The sequence below is a fragment of the Mustela lutreola genome, chromosome 8 (genome assembly GCF_030435805.1).
Source record: "Mustela lutreola isolate mMusLut2 chromosome 8, mMusLut2.pri, whole genome shotgun sequence".
NCBI classification, from domain to species: domain Eukaryota; kingdom Metazoa; phylum Chordata; class Mammalia; order Carnivora; family Mustelidae; genus Mustela; species Mustela lutreola.
This window is the reverse complement of record NC_081297.1, coordinates 46240365-46258640: the sequence shown is the minus strand read 5'-3', so window position 1 is coordinate 46258640 and position 18276 is coordinate 46240365. Positions and strand designations below refer to the sequence as shown.

Sequence of the window (18276 nt, the reverse complement as noted above, 5' to 3'; positions counted from 1 at the left end):
TAAGTTAAATCGACTCTGTTGGGGTCTTCCCACAGCTTATTCTAGGCTTCCCCTTTGTTTGTTTCACTGTGCAATTTTCACTGTAGCCTGGAGGCTATGGTTTGCCAAGCACAAAAGCATTATCTTTATTTTCCGAAGATCTAAAGTAAAGGGACACAGTTTTCATGCCTCCAAATATTCCATTCCTATCTCGTCCATGCCACATTTCAAACTACAGCTTTCTACAAAATTTAAGGTTAGGAACAACAGGGCACCTGGGTGGCTCAGTGGGTTAAACCCTCTGCCTTCAGCTCAGGTCATGATCCCAGGGTCCTGGGATTGGGCCGCATAGGGCTCTCTGCTCAGCGGGGAGCCTGCTTCCCCCCCCACCCCAACCCACCGCCTGCCTCTCTGCCTACTTGTGATCTGTCTGTCAAATAAATAAATAAAATCTTTAAAAAAAAAATTAGGAACAACAGCTGCCCGATTGTGAAGGGCGGAAACAGGGTATCACCCAGAATGCGAGACAAATGAAGAAAGGGAGAGTCGTATTTGCGACCCACCCTACACACAGCAGCGGGGGCATTTCACTTCTCGGATCTGTTCCCCAAATTGTAGAATAAGGACGAAACACACTCACCGGGTCGAGGTGACCTCTGGAGCTATAGATAAGGTGCTAAATTCAATAAATGAATCCCATTTCTTGTGATAACAAACAACAAAGCCCTCCTGGAGCCTGAAAGAATTATTTCAATTTCTTAAAAATGAGGTATGGATAAGAATTTGCTCCAGATTGCTGAAGGAGGCACGGTGGGTCTGGCACTGGGGGTGGCGCGTGGAGCGAGAGAAACAGAGCCCAGCCACAGAGATCTCTGGGCCACTCCAAACCAGTGAGCAGTCCGGGGCTGGCCACATCTCTCGTACTTCTGTGGCGTGTCCTGGTCTCATCCTCTACCCTGTCCGACCCCCTAAGTACTGACTGGAAACCTTGCCTGTGGGCCTCCTCCAAAGCCTACACACCCAGGGGGGTGCTGGGCTCCCAGGTCACTCCCCACTCGCCCCACGAGCTCGCTGTGAAGGCAAAAGGCATCACGTCTATTTCAGTAGAGGATAGTGGAAAACCCGAAAGCCTTACGATCTAAAGAAAATGGATCTTAAATAAAGATAAAGCTGGTGTGAGCCAACAAGGCAAACAGCAGCTGGAGGCAAAGGACTCTCCACTTCCCCTGGGAAGGTCCTGCATCACAGGTGGACGATAGGGCCCAGACGGTTTTCCTTCCAAACCCGGAATAGGTGGCTTGCTCTCCATTTGATCACCGTCTGAAGAAGCCAACGTGTTCTGAGAGGCCATGCTAGGGGGTCTACCACTGTCCTCAAATGCCCCGTCTCAGGTCTCAGGTGCTCGCTGCCCTCCCTCATTCCCCTTAACTCCTCACTGAGAAATGAGGGGCTACAGAATTTAAATGAATATTAGTTTCCTCTTTCTTTTTTCTCACAGAGAATAATGAGTTGAATCCAGCCAGTTGTGACAGGTCTGTTCCCTCTAGAGGTCCTTCAGGAGCTGGTGAAGGTTAAGTTTATAAGATTTTTTTTCTAGGGGGACGGGGGATTGGGTCAGAACCCCTCCATACCATAGGGACGGTAAATGCATGCTTGCCTCCAGGGAGGACAAATCCTATCCCAAGCATATGGCAAAAAGAGTTTATTCCCCCCCCATGTATAATTAATACATGTGTTCTATTAGCTTCAGGTGTGGCATAAAGTGTTTAACAGAGGGTGGCAGGATTCCCACCAGATTGAGGGACCGGTGTGTGTATAAGGGAGGGACAGACAATAGCTCTGAACAATGATATTCTGAAAGAAATGCCAGTCAAGTGTCAGCCACAAGTCCTCTTTAACGAGAGGGTTTCCCATGGCACAGCCATTTGGAGAAGAGTCCCTAACGTGAAGGTGAAGGTCATGTAGAAGACCCTCCTCCGCAAGAACCCTGGTGCCTCCCACGGATCCTGTCCAGCTTTCCTTCCTCAGAGCCTGTATTTCAGTGCCATGGGGAGGTTATCGGGGTCAGCGCCCCTTCCACCCCAGAAATACAACCAACTCAGGACTCCATGATTATCACTGCATCAGCCACATCAGCATCCCTGAGAAAGACGGTCCTTCACATGAGCCAGAGCTCAAGAAAGCGAAAGAACCTGATCTGGGAACGTGTTAAGAGTCTTCGCTCTGGAGTCGCCAACGAGTCTGTTTCTGGCATTCAGCCTTCCCTTCCAGCAGCCTGAAACCTCTAAGAATAGTTCTGGAAAAAATCCTACAGGGAAGGCTGGGACACTGGACAGTCACCTCTACAGGACTTTCAGAGCCATGGGACTGACGATCAGATGCCTCAAGGGTCACATTTACGTAAGTTCCAGCCAAGAACACGTGGTACCAGCTTCCCTGAACAAAATGAAGGAAGCTTTCCTATAAAACACTTTCCTCAGCTCTGTTTTCATTCCAATCAAAACCATGACTGATCATGGCCAGCTCTTGATCTGATACCTCGCACTTGAAAAGATAAAGGACTACAGCAGTCACCCCAGAAATGAAGGACCCTGAACCCCAGCCCCTGCTCTCTTCTAGATTCATCTGGGACAGAGCAGGAAGCTAAGCGTCTCTGGGGCCAGTCATGTCCCTCACTCCTGGAAGGTTCTCTGGGGCCTCTGCCTAACCCTCCTTCATGGCCTCCTTCTTCACAGCTCGGCTATCATCAGCTTGAGTTTCAAGTGCAGATCGCACATTCCTAACTGGATAAAGAAACTTGAACGGAAGAAACTGTCTACTCTGTGATGGTGGAGACAGAGAAATCAGCACCCCACCTTCCTTGAGACAGAACTCACTCCTGGTATTTTAATAACCTCCATTATGAACCATTCTTGGGCTTGCAAAGAGCATGAGAATTTTCTAGAAGCTGATGGAAAGTGAAGGGAAAGGGAAATGTGTTGGTGGTTTTACTACCTGCTGCCAGACGCGCCCACCCCACACAGGCCCCCATTCCCGCCCAAGGAGCTCCCACTCTCCCAAGCAGCAGGGCAGGACCATGCAGGGGACTGGGGTGGGGGGAGCGGTGACCTGAAGAGAGGAGGAACCCTGCCTCAAACCCAGCGGGGCTGCTCGTGCTGGAAAGTCAAGCGGAGAGAAGGAAAGAAAAGAGGGGGACAAGTTCAAAGGCCTGAAAAGAAAAGGAGGCAAAGCTGGAGTAGAGCAGAATCATAGTTATTTCCAAAGGGCAGAATCACAAGACGCCACACGGAGGCAATTACAGGGTCAGGGGACTTGGAGGTCCAAAGGGCTCTGGGAGCTCACACAGCCACACGCCCACATTGTGCAGCTAGAGAACGGAACTGAAGCCCGGTTACGGAACTCGTTCCCCGGTTACGCTGAGTTACAGGCTAAGCCTGGCTGTAAACGGGCAAGCCTCCAGCTTCAGAACGCTTCCCCCTGAGACCCTCTGCTTCTTCCCAGCTCTAAGGAAAGACCTACAGGCCAGAGAATCTCCAAGAAAGGGAGACGTAGCCCAAGGGGCTGGGGGTGGGGCTGTCGGGGGGCGGGGGACCACAGCTCCTCCTGTGAAAAGATGCTACGTGCATGCAAAGTGCAGTGGCTCTGGGACCTCTGCTTTCCGGCAGCCTCCAAAAGCACCCATCATTGTGTTAAGATGCCCCAAATTAAGCTGATTAAAAGGAAAGCCATAATGCTCGTCTGTCAGCCTGGACAGGTGGCACTCCACAGCGCTGGAGGTCGGGCAGACCTCCAACTCCGAGGATGATAGGCTCCCTCCCTGGCCCCTGCCCCCCAGCCCCGGAGCCCTGACAGCCCTGTTTGTGATCTCCAGCTCGTTACACGGGCCTCCGACTTCCTCTGCGCGCTGGCTCGGGCTCTGCGCCCTGCACCCTCCTCGGCCTCCATGAATGGGCTGACGGAACTCCGACCATTAGCCCTCAGTGTAACTGCACCACGCCATTGTCACCACACACGCAGTGCACTCAACGGGGGGACAAAGGGCTGAATGAGCCCCAGACCCGCGGCCAGCTCAGGCAGAGACAACTTAGGAAACTATCTCATTCTTTCTTTCTTCACAGGCTGTTTGGCTTATTTCCTTGCATACCAAATGAAGCCCGCTGAAGAAATAAGGCAGGAAAGGGGAGCCTGAGCCTCCAGTTCTATTCCGTCCCCTCCCCCACCCCCAGCCTTCCCTCGGGCCACTATTCCCAAGGTTCTTGACCACAGGCCCCGTCAGCCCCAGCCTTACAGGGGCCCATAGTAAGGGAAGGTGTGTCAGGAGGGGGTCGGTGCTTCTCTCTAAGGAGGACAAAGACAGGGGCTGGGGGACCCAGCCCAAAGCACGCAGTCAATATGGAGACTTCATCCCCTGCACAGCGAACAGCTTTTTAACAGCTCACTGACAACCAAGATCCTAACGTGCCAGGATGAGCCCAAGGGAGGGGCATCCTGGAATCTTCCGTGGGTGATATTTAAGAAGGGGACAGAAAAGGATGAATATGGTGACCAGGGGACTAGCGTCTGCTTCCGTTGAATTATCTCCCAATAGCTTCAAAGCATCGTCACGGCCCAGGAGCGTGACTTCTGCGTTTTGATTAGACAGTTTGTAAAACTGTGTCAAGTGAAGATGGTGGGTTTTGCTCGGGACACTGGCATGTAATAAAGGCCAAGATATAGGGCTTTCCAAAGGTCTGGAGAGACCAAAGACTTAGAGACACACTCTAAGCCCATCTGCCTGGCCTTTGTGTCCTCCGTTCCTTCCTTCCTGCTCCCTCCCTCTCTTCAGCATCATTCCCGAGACTCTGCCAGGGGCTCTGGATAAAGAGCGCAGTAAAAGTTGGGTCCTGTTCCAGAGGCTCTATAGACAAGCGAACAGTGAGATAAACGCTGGCACAAAGTACGAGCCGAGTGCCGAGGGACGGAAGAGGAACCCCGACTCTGCCCGGCAAAGCCGGGAAAGGTTCACCGGGGAACCAGGACGCTCGATCCCTCCTCTCAAACTCACCCTTGGCAACGGAAGCCCCGGTAGAAGTTTCCCCAAAGCCAGCACCGCCTCACTGGCTGGCGTCTGTTTTTAGCAATACTTATGACTGGAAGGAAAAAGTACTTAAAATATACCACCCTCTGAGACTTTTATTCCCCGTAAAACTGTCAGGCTTCTCACTCAGCTTTCTCTTTGGAATGAAGCGTTCCGGTTTATTTTGGCAACCAGAGGGAGCAACAAAGACCGACTTTCTCAGAGCCGCATGGGTCCCTCCTATCAAAGCTATCTGCCGCTGGCCAGCGAGCCAGAGACACTTGTCTGCCCGTCTCAAAGGAAATCAAGGGGACCCGCTTTCCCCAGTCCGCCCCTGACAACACGTGGGCAGAGAACACCGTCCACTCGAGGAGATCACAAATTACAAGGCGCACGGGGCAGGCACAGAAACGTCAGGACTCCAGGTCCTGGTTCGCATCTGTCCTATTTGCCGCAGCCAGTGTGGCAGAATGTGGCCCTGTGCACCTGACTTCTGCACGGGAGAGCTCGACACCAGCCTGTGGGCATTTCAGACCGTGGGTCTGACAGCAGTGTGCGTGTGTGTGCATGTTCCAACTGTGGCAAAATAAACCAAATGTGACATTCACCATCATTACCATTCTCAGGTGTACGGTGGCCTTCAGTATATTCCCTTTGTCATGTAACCATCTCCACCATCCATTTCCAGAACTTTCTCATCCTCCTGAAGCAAAACTCCATACCCATTAAAGAACTCCCTTTTCCTCCCACTCCCGGACCCTAGGAACCCCGATTTTACTTTCTGTCTCCATGAAGTCCACTATGTGAGGTATCTCCAGTAAGTGGCCCCATCTGTGTGTCTTTTGGGGTCCGGCTTCTTCCACTGAACATGGTTCGGAGGCTCATCCATGTGGCAGCGTGAGTCCGTATTTCCCTTCCTCTTTAAGGCGGACTCCTATCCCACTGCACATACATACCACGTTTTTGGTTTCTCCATTCCAAGGACATTCCTATTGCCAAGTACCCTCTGCCAGGAGGCCTGCATTTCACATTAGGCCTAGTGAGCTCCTTCCTCTGGGTCTGCTTTCCTCCTCCATTTATGCTTCTTAACACTTCTGCATTCATTTGCTAGGGTTTTGCATGCTTTACTTGTAATGTGCCTTACAGTCCCCGAGCTCCCTGCCCATTTTCCATACATGACCCACCCGTCCGAATTTCTGCCTCCGTGCCTTGCTCATAGTGCAAGTCTGCAACAAGTGAGCCTTTAATAAATCCCTCCAGAAATGAATGGAGAGGAAGTGCTTGCAACACAACACAGCGCTTCTTGACTCATGAAATGGTAAATGGGCTCAGGAAGCAACACTTGCCCCCCCCCACCCCCAGATACGGATGCTTTCTGAATTCCAGTCCTTTTCTTTTCCTTCACTCTTTGAGCCTCAGCACTTCAGAGAGAACAGCCTGATGGACTTTTCCTTCACTCTTGAGCCTCAGCACTTCAGAGAGCACAGCCTGACGGACGAGAGGAGACCTACAGCTCCTGGAAGTCAGGCACAGGTGGCCGGCCTCGCCCAAGAGGACTCAAGCCTTTTTACTCAAAACATTGCTAGGGGAGAGTGAGCAAGCCTCTGGGGCCCACAGGTGAGCTTAGAACTCACAGAGGTCTGAGGCTGTTGTCTGAAAAAGTGCGAGGGAGTTTATGTTCTCCTTTGCTCATGCTTGGTTGTTAATACTCAAATGCCGACCCGGAGGCCCAGTTCCGCAGCTGGGGTGTAGGGGACCTCTAGCGGCTTCTGTACTCATTTAACCCGGTCTGACGGCTGACTGACACGGATACCCCAGCTACACAGTATCTGAAAGGGGCAAGCGGTTTCTCCAGTATAAGATGAGAAATTGGTTTAAAGTCTTGAAAAGTGGCCGGAGAGACTCAGTGGCACCTCCGGAGTGACCTCTGTCCATTTGAAGCCAATGAGGGGTGAGAAAGGAACATGTGGGAGAAAGCCAGAGCCCTCTGGGGCCACCAGCCAAGCAGGGCAAAGTCCATAAATATCGGAAAGAGGTTACAGTGCTTGGGGGGTCAAATTGCTGTCACTGACATTTTTGTCTCTGGGGATCAGGGGAGAGCCTGTCTTAAGCTGGTTGCTGTTGGGAGTCCTTTTTGTTAGGCAACCTTAATAGGAGATAGTCAGGAAAGGAAAGAAGCACATCATTTCTATAAACGTTACGTTCTGTCCCAGATTTGCCTCTGGAGAGTTGGGAAAGCACTCTTCACGCAAAGCACACTGGAAGGGGTCTTCTCGAGCTGTGTTTTGGGAACCATGTAGTACACGGTAGCACAGGCCTCTGTGGAAAGCCTCTGTTTGGGACCTAGAATTTTAAAAGCGTATCTAAGACCTGCTTTAGAATAGGAACCTGGGTTTGTTCCATGAGGCCCTTCACCACCTCCTTACACCAGCTCCTTGAGGTGGTAATAAAGCCCAAAGCAGAATACAGATAGGGAGGAAAGAAAGCCAGCAAGCTGCAGCCCTAGGCCCTCGGAGTTGTCAGCCTTCCCATCAGCATCCCCATGGGCATCACCATAGGCCTGTAAGCCACGTTATCTCTTAACTCAATCTAGTCCCACAGCAAGGCATTCCGAATCTCCCTGGAGCATCCAGAGCGGGGGCTGTGAAGCTCGTCTGCATCTTGAGCCTCTCCATGGGGACACACCAGGGCCTCCCAGCGGATAGGATTCTCCAGTTGTCTTCAAAGCAGAGGCCTTTCTCAAACAAAAAGATCCAGGAGCTACGGTTGGTGTGCAACTGTGCAACGTTCCCTGGTTGGTGGGGGGAGTGGGAGCTTCCAGGTTCTAGCCCAGGCTCCACTGCTGACCTTTCCCCCTCCCCCAGCCAGTTTCCCAGCCCTCTCCACACCTCCCATGGAAAGCCTCGGCTGGAGGACACAGGAGTGGCCTCTCTGACCTCTCAGAGTCACCCTGGCTTGGACCTTCGAAGGACTGCCGTTTCCTAGCAGCTGAATCAGAGCCTCGCTTGACCTTGGTCTCTCAAGACCTTTCTTCTAAGGAGCTGCAAATTCTGGCAAGCAGAGTTAGAGTCTCTGGGCAGTCCACCGGCACAAGAATGGAAAAATCTATTGCTAATAATAGTTCCTTGAATTACTATGGCCCTTTATTCTCTTAGAAGCACTTCTTAATCCATTACCACATTAAACAAAAGGGAAGTGAGAGGCGGGTGGGGTTGAGAGGTGTGTCAAGGCCAGACACCCTGCCGGAGGTGGGGCACCTCTTGGATCCCTCTACCACCCAACCCCCAGTGAAGCAGAGCCGGCCTCCAGCCCTCTCTCCTCTGGGTCTCCGCCTGAGTGGGTGTAAGCAGAGCCCGAGCCTGACAATGTGGGGGAGAAGCAGCCTGAGGACATGGACATAAATGGAAATGAAGCAACACTTCAGACCCACGGGGAAGCCCACGGAGGAACATTAGTAAACAGCCCTCCTCCCACCTCATAGCTGTTTGCTAGGTTCTTTTCTCTATCTTACGGCACACTGGCTTTCAAAACCTTAGGAGGAAGTCTCGTCTATGGAATTTTGTACTGGGAGGCTGGATCTTGGAAAACAGAAACCACCATTGAAAATTAAAAAATGTAAAAAGTACCTCCAACACACCGTCATCAAGCCAAGTATCTCTTTCCCTGAGCTGAGAAAAGAGACATCTGGTTTTAACCAAGAAGATGGCGTCCACCTACCACATCCGTGTTGGTGATCTTGGCCAGCAGATCGACCAGGGCATCGCCAGTGAGCGAGCTCACGTCCTCATCCTGCTGGAGCCCGCAGATGGCGGCTCCCACACTTCCAGTTGCGATCATCGATGGCGGGTACATGGCGAACTTAAAGTCTGTGAGAACAAGAGGCAGAGGGTCAAGGCCCAGGAAGAATTTGGATCTGGGGATCCCCAGCCTGAAGATCCTCAGAAAGAGGATGGTGAGAGGTAGGCTGCACAGGTGATCCTCACGAACAGACACGTTCTCTCCTGAGTCTTCCTTCCCGAGATACCCTTTATTTATTTGCCATCACTCTAGAAGGTCCCGAATCAAATGGGGAAATGGAGGCAGAGAAGCTGGAGAGCTTATCTGAGTACACACAGGGAATTCTCAGAGAGGGGACTCAGGTCCCCACAACCCTGTCTGGGACAAGGGGCAGGAAGGTGAGTGAGATGTATTCCCCCTCTGAGGGTCATGGCAGGAGCAGAGCAGAGAGGTCGGAGATGAATTGCTCAGGTGCCATATAAGTGAGACAGACCAAAGGATCTAGATGGTGGAAGGCAGGAAAAGTATACAAGCGAGTACAATTTTACGAAGACCAATAATCCTGATGTTACCTTGCCCTGTTATTTTGTGGACAGTCAGCAAGGACTAATATGGCCCAAAACAAAAGATGACTTTATTTAAACAAAGAAATGAAAAAAAAAAAAAAAAAGGAAGGGAGAGAGGCAGTAATGGAGGGGATGAGGGCCAAGTTTCACACAATCCCCAACTTCTAGCCCCAATGCCAAGGGCCCTTAGAACACGAGGAGAGAAAGCAGGTACCCAGTATGCACCATTGCACCCTAATCAGATGGGTGACTTGGTTTAGATTTTACGGCTCTTGGGCCCAAAGTTCCCATTTTCTGGCTGGAAAAAAGAAGAAAAGAGTAGTTCACTAAAGAGAAGTACAAAATGAGGATAAATTTAAGGAGCTCAAACCCTCATCCATTGTCATTTCTCCAAAAGCAAACAGGGGGGATATTCCTATGCGTGGCTCAGCTTGGGAGACCAAACACCTCCCGTTCCTCTGCGCGCTCCTGCAAAGAAGCCAGGTGACCAAGATCACCTACTTCCCAGTTACCAGGAGGAGAGGACGACACCCCACCTGACTGCTGTGACTGCTTCTAAGAGCTACTAATGACCCACGGGCACAGTCCCGTCCGTAACCCACGAATGCACCGCATAAGCTGCGCACAATTACCCTCACATGGGGGAAGAGAAGGGGTGGACTTCTGAGGGCTGGAAGGGCCCTTACCTGGGCCTTGTGCTCATATGGGAAGGACGCTACCCTGTTACTGTCTCTGGTCAGTCCTGGAGTGGAGCAAATCCTCCAGTGTGCTACCTCCGCTTCTATAGCATTACCCCAGAGTTCACTGCCTCTAGCTGTGCAAGGGTGCAGGCGGGAGGGAGACACAGAAGGGGGACATGGGTCACACTTCCAGTTATAGCATCACCACTAGGCTGAACTATAAAAGGAGTGTACCTTAGTATTTCCCCTTCTTCCTGTGCCATGCCCTGTTAAACAACATATTCCATTAAAGCGCTTTAATGAGGACTCCATTGTCCAGCGTCGAGTTGGTGGTGTTCTCGGCGACTCTGCCGATCCACTGAACCGTGCCCACACCTCCCATCTTGGCCGAATCCCACAAACAGAGCGAGCCCGGCCGTCTGTCCGTCTGTCTTTCCCCTTGGCTTTCTTTCCTTAGCCCACTCCCCATCTCTGCCTCCTGAGGGATGCATATCACAGCGTTCTTTTCTGCCCCACGCCTGCTGTCCACTAACCCCTCCCGTGCCTTCTCTATCCCCATGGTCGGTGCCAAAGGCGGCCTCCCTGCCTCCTGCTCTGCTGTAGGTCTCCTCCACATGGGCTCACAGGAGTGTTTCTCTGCCCAATAACCTCGTTAGCTTCCCCCTGTGACATTCACAATGCAGATGAGGCAGCCAGCCCATGGCCTTGGGCCCACAAAGGCCCTGGGTGGGAGCATCTGGCAGGGAATGACAGGAGGATATCCCTGGCCCTCCCTTTCCTCTGTCCCAGGCCTCCGACCAGGAAGAACACCTCACACATGCCTATCTTTTGTTGTCCAATTGCACGCAAAACTGACTCCTAATTTTAGCAAACTAATTAACTTCTGGAAGCCAGGGGGTATATCCGGGTGGTCCTGGGGTGCGGCAGGTGCTAAAGTTGCCAGAAGGACTGGATCTCCCCTCCCCTTCTCTCACCACTTCGTGTTTTGCTTAGGAAAACGCGGAGGGGCCTTCCCCCCTCCCTGCCACCCCCCTCCAACCCTCGGCCCACCGTCCCACGATCCGCGACCCCTTCCTGCCGTTACTGTCCTCTGCCTTCCAGAAATGGGGAGCAATGCGTACAAGAAGCTAGCTGCCTCTGGGCAGCTCAGGCTGGGTAGCGCTCCCCCTGCCAGAGAAGAGCTACAGGAGCTGGGCAGCCACTGCGCCGCCCCTCTGCCCCACACCGTGGGAGCAAGCCAGGGACTTTCTCAAGTTTCGTGAGCAGCTGCTAGGCTCTCCTCTGAGTAAGTCCAAAGGAGGTGACATTAGCACTACAAGCGGGTCCAGACTGTGGGACCTTGGGTGAGTCATTGCCTCCTCCAGTCCCTGGCATTCCATTTGTCTAATAGAGGGTGCGGCTGGATCTGTGTTTTTCTGACTTGTAGCTGCACCTCACAGTTGGGTCATGAAACCCATTTGTGGGCTGTTTTTGTTGCTGTTTAACCGAACAGAACAGGATAGAAAGTATCAGGAAGTAATCATGTAGTAAGAGTAAATACTGTCTTGAGAAACTTTTGTAGCAGTTTGATGTCCATTTATGTATATCCTGAGTTGTGTTATAAAATGCCTTTCTTTCTTCATGGTTTAGGCCAATAAGTCGGAAGGCTGAGAGCTGGCTAACCCCCCAGGTGCCTTCCAGCTCTATGTTGCTCGTCCTTAAGGATCTAGAATGAGAACCACTCCCAAGAAACGCAACAAGCATCAATAGAACAGAGCATGGCTTCCACTGGCTGGGGAAGTCACAAGGCATTTCTCTCCAGAGAGCACGGCTAGTTCCACATGGCCTCAGGGGCTGCCCCAGGACCCTACTCAGGGACACCCCCCTCTCTGTCTGTAGGGGAAACAGCAGAGAGGAAAACACCCGAATAAAATATCTGAAGGGTCGTGTCCTTGTACTAGCTCTAGTTACCTAACTTCTGTACTCACCCGTGGAAAGTTTCACTCAACCCACTCAGCCAGTCCTGGAAACTTTAAACTTTGACTACGTAACTGGGCTGAAGAGGGTTCAAACTTACCCACTTGGCCAGGGGGAGTGGGCAGAGAGTTCAACATCATGCACACATGCTATGACCAAGATGACAACCTTCCAGAAATATAGGAATAAAAATACACACGTGCACGTGCAGGTGACCGAAGTAGGAGTCACAGAAAATGTACGTAAACGTACGGAAGAAACAGAAGTAATTGTGTAGAACTTCCTCCTAATACTATTTTACTTCGGCAAAAATAAAATACCAACTAATAATCTCTCAGAAATCTCTTATCTCTCTTGGTCAAAAATACCAACAAGCTAGATCTTGGTGCAAAAAGCATATCCAGGGGCAAGGGTCTACTCCTATCCTCCGCTGCCCGCCCGGAATGGTAAAAGGTGACTTCTGAGACCCTCCTTCCTCGCAGCTGAGTTAGAGGCAATTAATTGGCCAGTGATCCATTCCTACAGAGTCATCACAAGTGTTTCTCCCTGTTCCCGGAAGCAAGGATTAATCTCCACCCCCCACCCCAGACATAAAAATGCAGCAACAGAACACACGGCACATGGGGCATTCTAGATGGCGAGGTGCATACCACATGGGTAGCTAGTAAAGAAACTTCTCAAAATAAAGGGGGTGCTTAGGGGAACAGAAGCATGAAGATACTTACAAAGACTATCTGAGGGGGCGCCTGGGTGGCTCAGTGGGTTAAGCCACTGCCTTCGGCTCAGGTCATGATCTCAGGGTCCTGGGATCGAGCCCCGCATCAGGCTCTCTGCTCCACAGGGAGCCTGCTTCCCTCTCTCTCTCTCTCTCTGCCTGCCTCTCTGCCTACTTGTGATCTCTGTCTGTCAAATAAATAAATAAAAAATCTTAAAAACAAACAAACAAACAAAAAAAAAAACAAAGACTATCTGAGGACATGGGAAGAATTTGGGCCAAGCGGCTCCGAGAGCTGGAAGGTGGAGTATGGGGAGGCCGATGCCTACCACCAGCCCGCTGTGTGAAGATGGGCAAAACACTTGACCTCTCTGAGTCTCCATCTTCTCACCAGCATATCAGGAGAATAATTGGACCCACTTCGTAGGGTTGTTCTGAGGGTGGGAATAAAATAATCATGCAAAAACACAGTGCCTGGCTCCTGTTAAGCAAGCCGTGTCCTACCACCACTATTCTGACCACGGGAACCTTCCAGGGGACTGTGAGAGGTAATCCCGACCAACGGGAGATGCGGTTCAGCATCAGCAGGCCTGAGGAGGAAGGGCCCTGTATCCCTGGGCTCCAGGCGGATGCTGACAGCAGCCCCACCGTGCCGAGACCGCCGGGAAGAATGAGGGCTCTGTGTTGCCTAGAGAATCTTTCACTATCACTTGTGTTCTATCCCAGAAGTGACCTCATCGAGTCCCCGAAGCCTCGTGCTGGTTTGACAGAAGTGGGAGAAACCCGACGGCCCCTATACAATAAATGGAAGCCAGAAGCTGGCCACTCCCTTCCCAGTGCCCCCATATTCCCTCAGGTGTGGTTTGCCCAGAGCCACATACTAGAAGCCTCTGACACGACCTCCTCCCTCCTGGGGAGGTGGGGGAGGCAAGGAGCACACCTGAGGAGAATCCCAGCTCTGTTGGTTGCTTACTCATCTAAGTAGTAGTGGTGAAGTATTAATAAAAACCAACGTAAAAGTCATTAGTTTCAAAACACTTCATTTTACAGGTGAAATCAATGAATTCTTTTTCTTTTTTGGGGAGAAGAGAGAGAGAGAGTGTGTGTGTGAGGAGTACAAGTGCCGGGGGCGGGTGGCGGAGAGGGCAGAGACAGAGGGAGAAAGAGAATTTAGTTAAGCAGACTCCATGCCCAGCACGGAGGCTGACACAGGGCTGCGATCTCACAACCTTGAGATCATGACCAGAGCCACGATCAAGAGTCAGATGCTTCACCAAACGAGCCACCCAGGCTCCCCGAATCCATGAATTCTTGATCTGTCTAATGCCTGATCCTGGGCCTGGGGTTAAGGTGAGACCTTTGGACTGTGAACCCGTGCTCTTTATACCTTAACAGAATGTGAATAGCTCCTTAAGGCCACCTCCCACATCCCACAAAGGAAAACTGGGCGATTTTCCTATCAGCAGTGCCAGAAAAGCTCCCCAAAGCGAGCTCAGGTCAGAGATAGGTCCGAGCCATAGCACCACCAAGCTGTGTGACCTCCATAGTCCACCTAAACTTCCCAAGACCGCCACAGGCACTCCCAGGGCCCCATTGGGTTCCGTAATCTGGAACAGGGCAGCGAGGGCTTCGTATTCAGACTTGGTATCTGCACGCCCTGGTAAGATGTCACTGAAGAAAGAGCTCTGAGCTAAACTCAGTTGAAACCACGGATTAGATGGCCCTGCCTATAAAGTCAGCGGGGATTGTTTTGGCTATGGGAATGGAGACCTTGAAGTCCAAGAGTGACCTCTGTGCTTTGGATCACCACTAGGGGGCGAGAGAGATCTGCTCTGAGGCTGAAGAGAACCAGGGAAGACCTAGTCTCCCATCTCCCCCATCTCTCCCCCACCTCTGACCTGCACCAAGGTGGAAGTTAAAAAAGGCCAAGATCCCAGGTGCTCATTGGCCCAGCAATGATGTGGGTGGCACACACCTCACCTACCACCCCCGGGATGCCTCGCCAAGCTGAGGCCAATGTGGCGCCTTGGTGGGAGGAGGGGAAGGGAGGGAAGCGGCTGGAGAAGAGCAAGCAGCCTGCGCCTCAATCATTTTACCGCCAGATGGGAAGGGAGAGAACCCTGTCCCACCGCCTGTCCCCATGGGGAGCACTTGCTGAAGAACAGCCACTTCCTCACGTTTCCATGCCTTCCATGCCGTCAGCAGCAGAGAGGGTGCAAGGGCTCCGAGAAGGGAAGGTGGTCTCAAGTCTCCCCACTTGGCCACCACTAGGGCACCCCTCCCTTTTTGGATAAGGGGCTGCATCACCTACCCTCTCCAGGTCCTGGCTATGATTATACCTCAGGATGGAAGGTCATGAATCTTCTTTAGGGAAAGCCAAGAAGACTGGGAACCCAAGGGGTATCATCATCACGAGGGCTCGGGTCTTAGCGACTGGAGTCTTGGGCGGGCCTACTCACATGCATGGAGCCAAGAGCTTAGCCCAGCACCTGGAGGTGCCGCCCAAGGCAAAAAGAGGGACATGTGGGGTTAAGCACCTCTGCCCCACCTCCACACCAAGTTCAAACTCAAGGTCATCGGCTTTCTAGACGAACTGGAATCCTCTGTTGAGCATGATATCATGCATCAGGAATCTTCCAGTGCCAGAGTGCAATCCTGAGTCATCTTCTCTGGTCCTTCTGTCCTCATCTGCAGACCTGGGGGACTCTACTGTCAGAGCTACAACCAGGGGTACACTAAGGCTCAGTTCTGCCTCCCCAGGATCAAAAGCTTCAGGAAAGGGGATGGATACCAGGGGCTGGCAGTTAGGAAGGTCTGTTTCTCACCCCAGTGCCCCTGTGGACCACGACTGGCCCTGACAGGGACACCGGGCAGTTGGAGGCACTCTCTCCCACCAGAAGCCATTTTGAGCTGAGGAGGGAGGGGGCAGGAGGGCCCCTCTCGGCCTGGCTGCCATCTTACCCTCCGGCCTGTGAAGAAAACTGCAGCTTCATTCCCCTTCTCACAGCCCCTCTCTGCTCTCCTGCCCCCGCTCTCTTCCCCTTTCACATACACACATGCACTCCCCACACAGCCTAGGGAACTGCCAGCTCTTTCACAACCAGCTTTCCCATCAACTAGCCACACAGCCTCAGGGCTGGCCATCATCTCCTCAGAACCCATCACCTCCTCAGAACCTTGTAGGCCTGCGAACCCCGGCTCCAGGTGCCTCTTCGGCTTTGGGCTGAGGGGCCAGGCGGGAGCTGTGAGGCACCTGGAGCAGACAGGATGGTCTCGGTGTCACACCTACCTTTGGTTCTCGGTTACTTGCGCCCGCTACTTGCCAGATGGTCTTAGGCAGTCAACCATTTGTCACCCCTGGCCCCCAAATGCAGTCTCTCCTCTAAGTGGGAGATGTTTCCTCCAAGAAAAGCAGCCCTTGGCTTTTATACTGTCGAGCCAACTGCTATAAAACTCCACACTGTGAGGTTGCTATGTAACCCGGTCCTTCATACAAACACAAGCACAGGTCAAGGAAGAAAAAGCCTTGTGAGACAGACCCATCTTCCCCAGACTCAGGAATCTTCTGAGAACGCCCCTCTGTCTGACCAGTCCACACCTAAAACTTAGTACCTTAGTACCTAAGGCTTGCGGTTTTCATTCGGTTGGAGTTATTCCTTCTATCCTGCCTCGCTTCCTGTCCAGGTTAGCTCAAGTCTCCCAAAAGGCAGTCATTGTGACTTCCCCTGCCATCCCTCAGACCTCTGTCCTCAGGACCCGAGTTCCAGGCTCCCTACTCTGGCAACAAAGTTGGCAGCCACCCCAAGAATCTAGGCAGGAAGGTCAGAGGTGGGGGGCAGGATCCCCAATTTTAGAGAATGAGCCTTTACAGAATCTGGAGATCTACCCATGCCTGGATAATTCTACCCACCATCTCTACCCTGAACAGAGAGGAGAATGGAGGGATGGGTGGACAGACCCCAAAAGATCTGTCAGTCAAGAGACAAGGTCAAAGCAGAACTCTGGCTAACAGCTGGGCAATGGGGGAGCTTAGGGTCAAGGGGTCAGCTGTCCTAGGGCCAGAGAAAAAAGGACGGGTTGACTCCTCCCCCACAGTGAATCATGACAATGGAGAGGAAGGGCCTGGGAGACAAAATGACAAGTCAATGAGGGACTGACCTCTAGGGCCCCGGGTCAGACAGCAGGAGAAGAGAGGAAGCAGAAGAATGGCTACTGTCCAGGGGGCTCCAAAGAATGGCCGGTCAGGGCTGCGGGAAGGGCAGCTCACTCTCCCACAAAGGGGCACAGGGCACACGCACATGCCATGGAACCCATGAATGGGTCTGGATCAGGAAGGGCAAGAATGTGGAAAAAACCCGTGCTCGGGCTTCCAGTGTGGGTACCTGGGGACACTCCAGCCCACGAAGGCAGAGCAAGGGATCCTGCTGAACTTGGATGAAGTTCCTAGTAGGAGATGGGGGTACTTTCACAAGGAGTGCCACCACACATTGTCTACACATTCCTGGGCTCATGAAGCACCTCCTTGCACCACGTCTCCTTCTGATTTTCCTTCTCCTAAATACCCTGAAAAGCCTGTACAGATCACGTACCCACAGATGTGTTTTGCAGACAGAAGCTGAGGTTCAGAGAGGTGAAGAGGCCTGTCCAAGGTCATCCAGTGAGAAGTAGCAAAGCCTGACCTTTTGACTGAGAACACAGCATGCACACTTTGGCCTACTGTGTGATCTGTCTGTACTAACTCATGAATACCATGTAACAAGGTATTGAAAGAAGTTAACTCCCTAACTCCCCCCGCGAGTCCCAACTATAAAATTCAACAGCTCTTGGCAAACTGGGGCGGATCTCTCTGCACCCCAGCCCGCCCCACTCACCCACCAACCTCCCACCTCCAAACCAAAGATCTGCCCAGACGGTCACTTCTTCACCTATAGTGTCTCTCTTTTGGAAGATTAAGTTCCATGATCTCTCTCATGGTCACTACCAGGAAAACAATGGTACAAACTGGCCAAGGTTCAGTTTCATGAGACAGTGTCAAACCACTGCCTTTAGTTTATTAGGGGAAGTGCAAAGCAAATGGGCCAGTAAGAACTATGTATCAACTGTGGGATCAACAGGGTGGGTAGAAAGCTTTTATTATGAAAAACCCAGTCGTGATTGCTACGTTAAAGCTTGCAACCAAAATCAAAACACCAGCACTTGAAGCGAGGGCATCTAGTGCTGCGAACCTGAAGTCCCTGCTGAGAGCCAGCCCAGTTTACTCTCCCCGCCAGCAGAGGGAACAGCTAGCTATACATGTGTGTCCTCCAGTAAAAAGAACTCCTTTGGCCTCCCTTATCAGGGCAAGCCACGTATTTATCTTGACAGTGTTCCTTTAACCTGTATTTGCCCCCAGCCCCCAAATTTCCTCTTGGGCTTATCTCCAAGCCATCCTTTTCCTCAAAAGATTAAAGATTTAAACACAACCAGAGAGCAGTATATATAATCTTCAAAGAGCACTTTAGACATCATAAAGAATTATTTTTATAGGCCGTATTTTTTTTTTCCCTT

At 51.9% G+C, this 18276-nt stretch overlaps 1 protein-coding gene across 1 annotated transcript in view; it reads right to left on the bottom strand.

Moving 5' to 3' along the window:
• The window catches only part of CCND2 (cyclin D2), a 30108-nt gene that overhangs the window by 6258 nt on the left and 5574 nt on the right, over nucleotides 1–18276 (bottom strand). The window contains exon 4 of the mRNA XM_059184549.1: nucleotides 8753–8901. Coding sequence (XP_059040532.1) covers nucleotides 8753–8901 — 149 coding nt within the window. The remainder of the gene's footprint in view (nucleotides 1–8752; nucleotides 8902–18276) is intronic.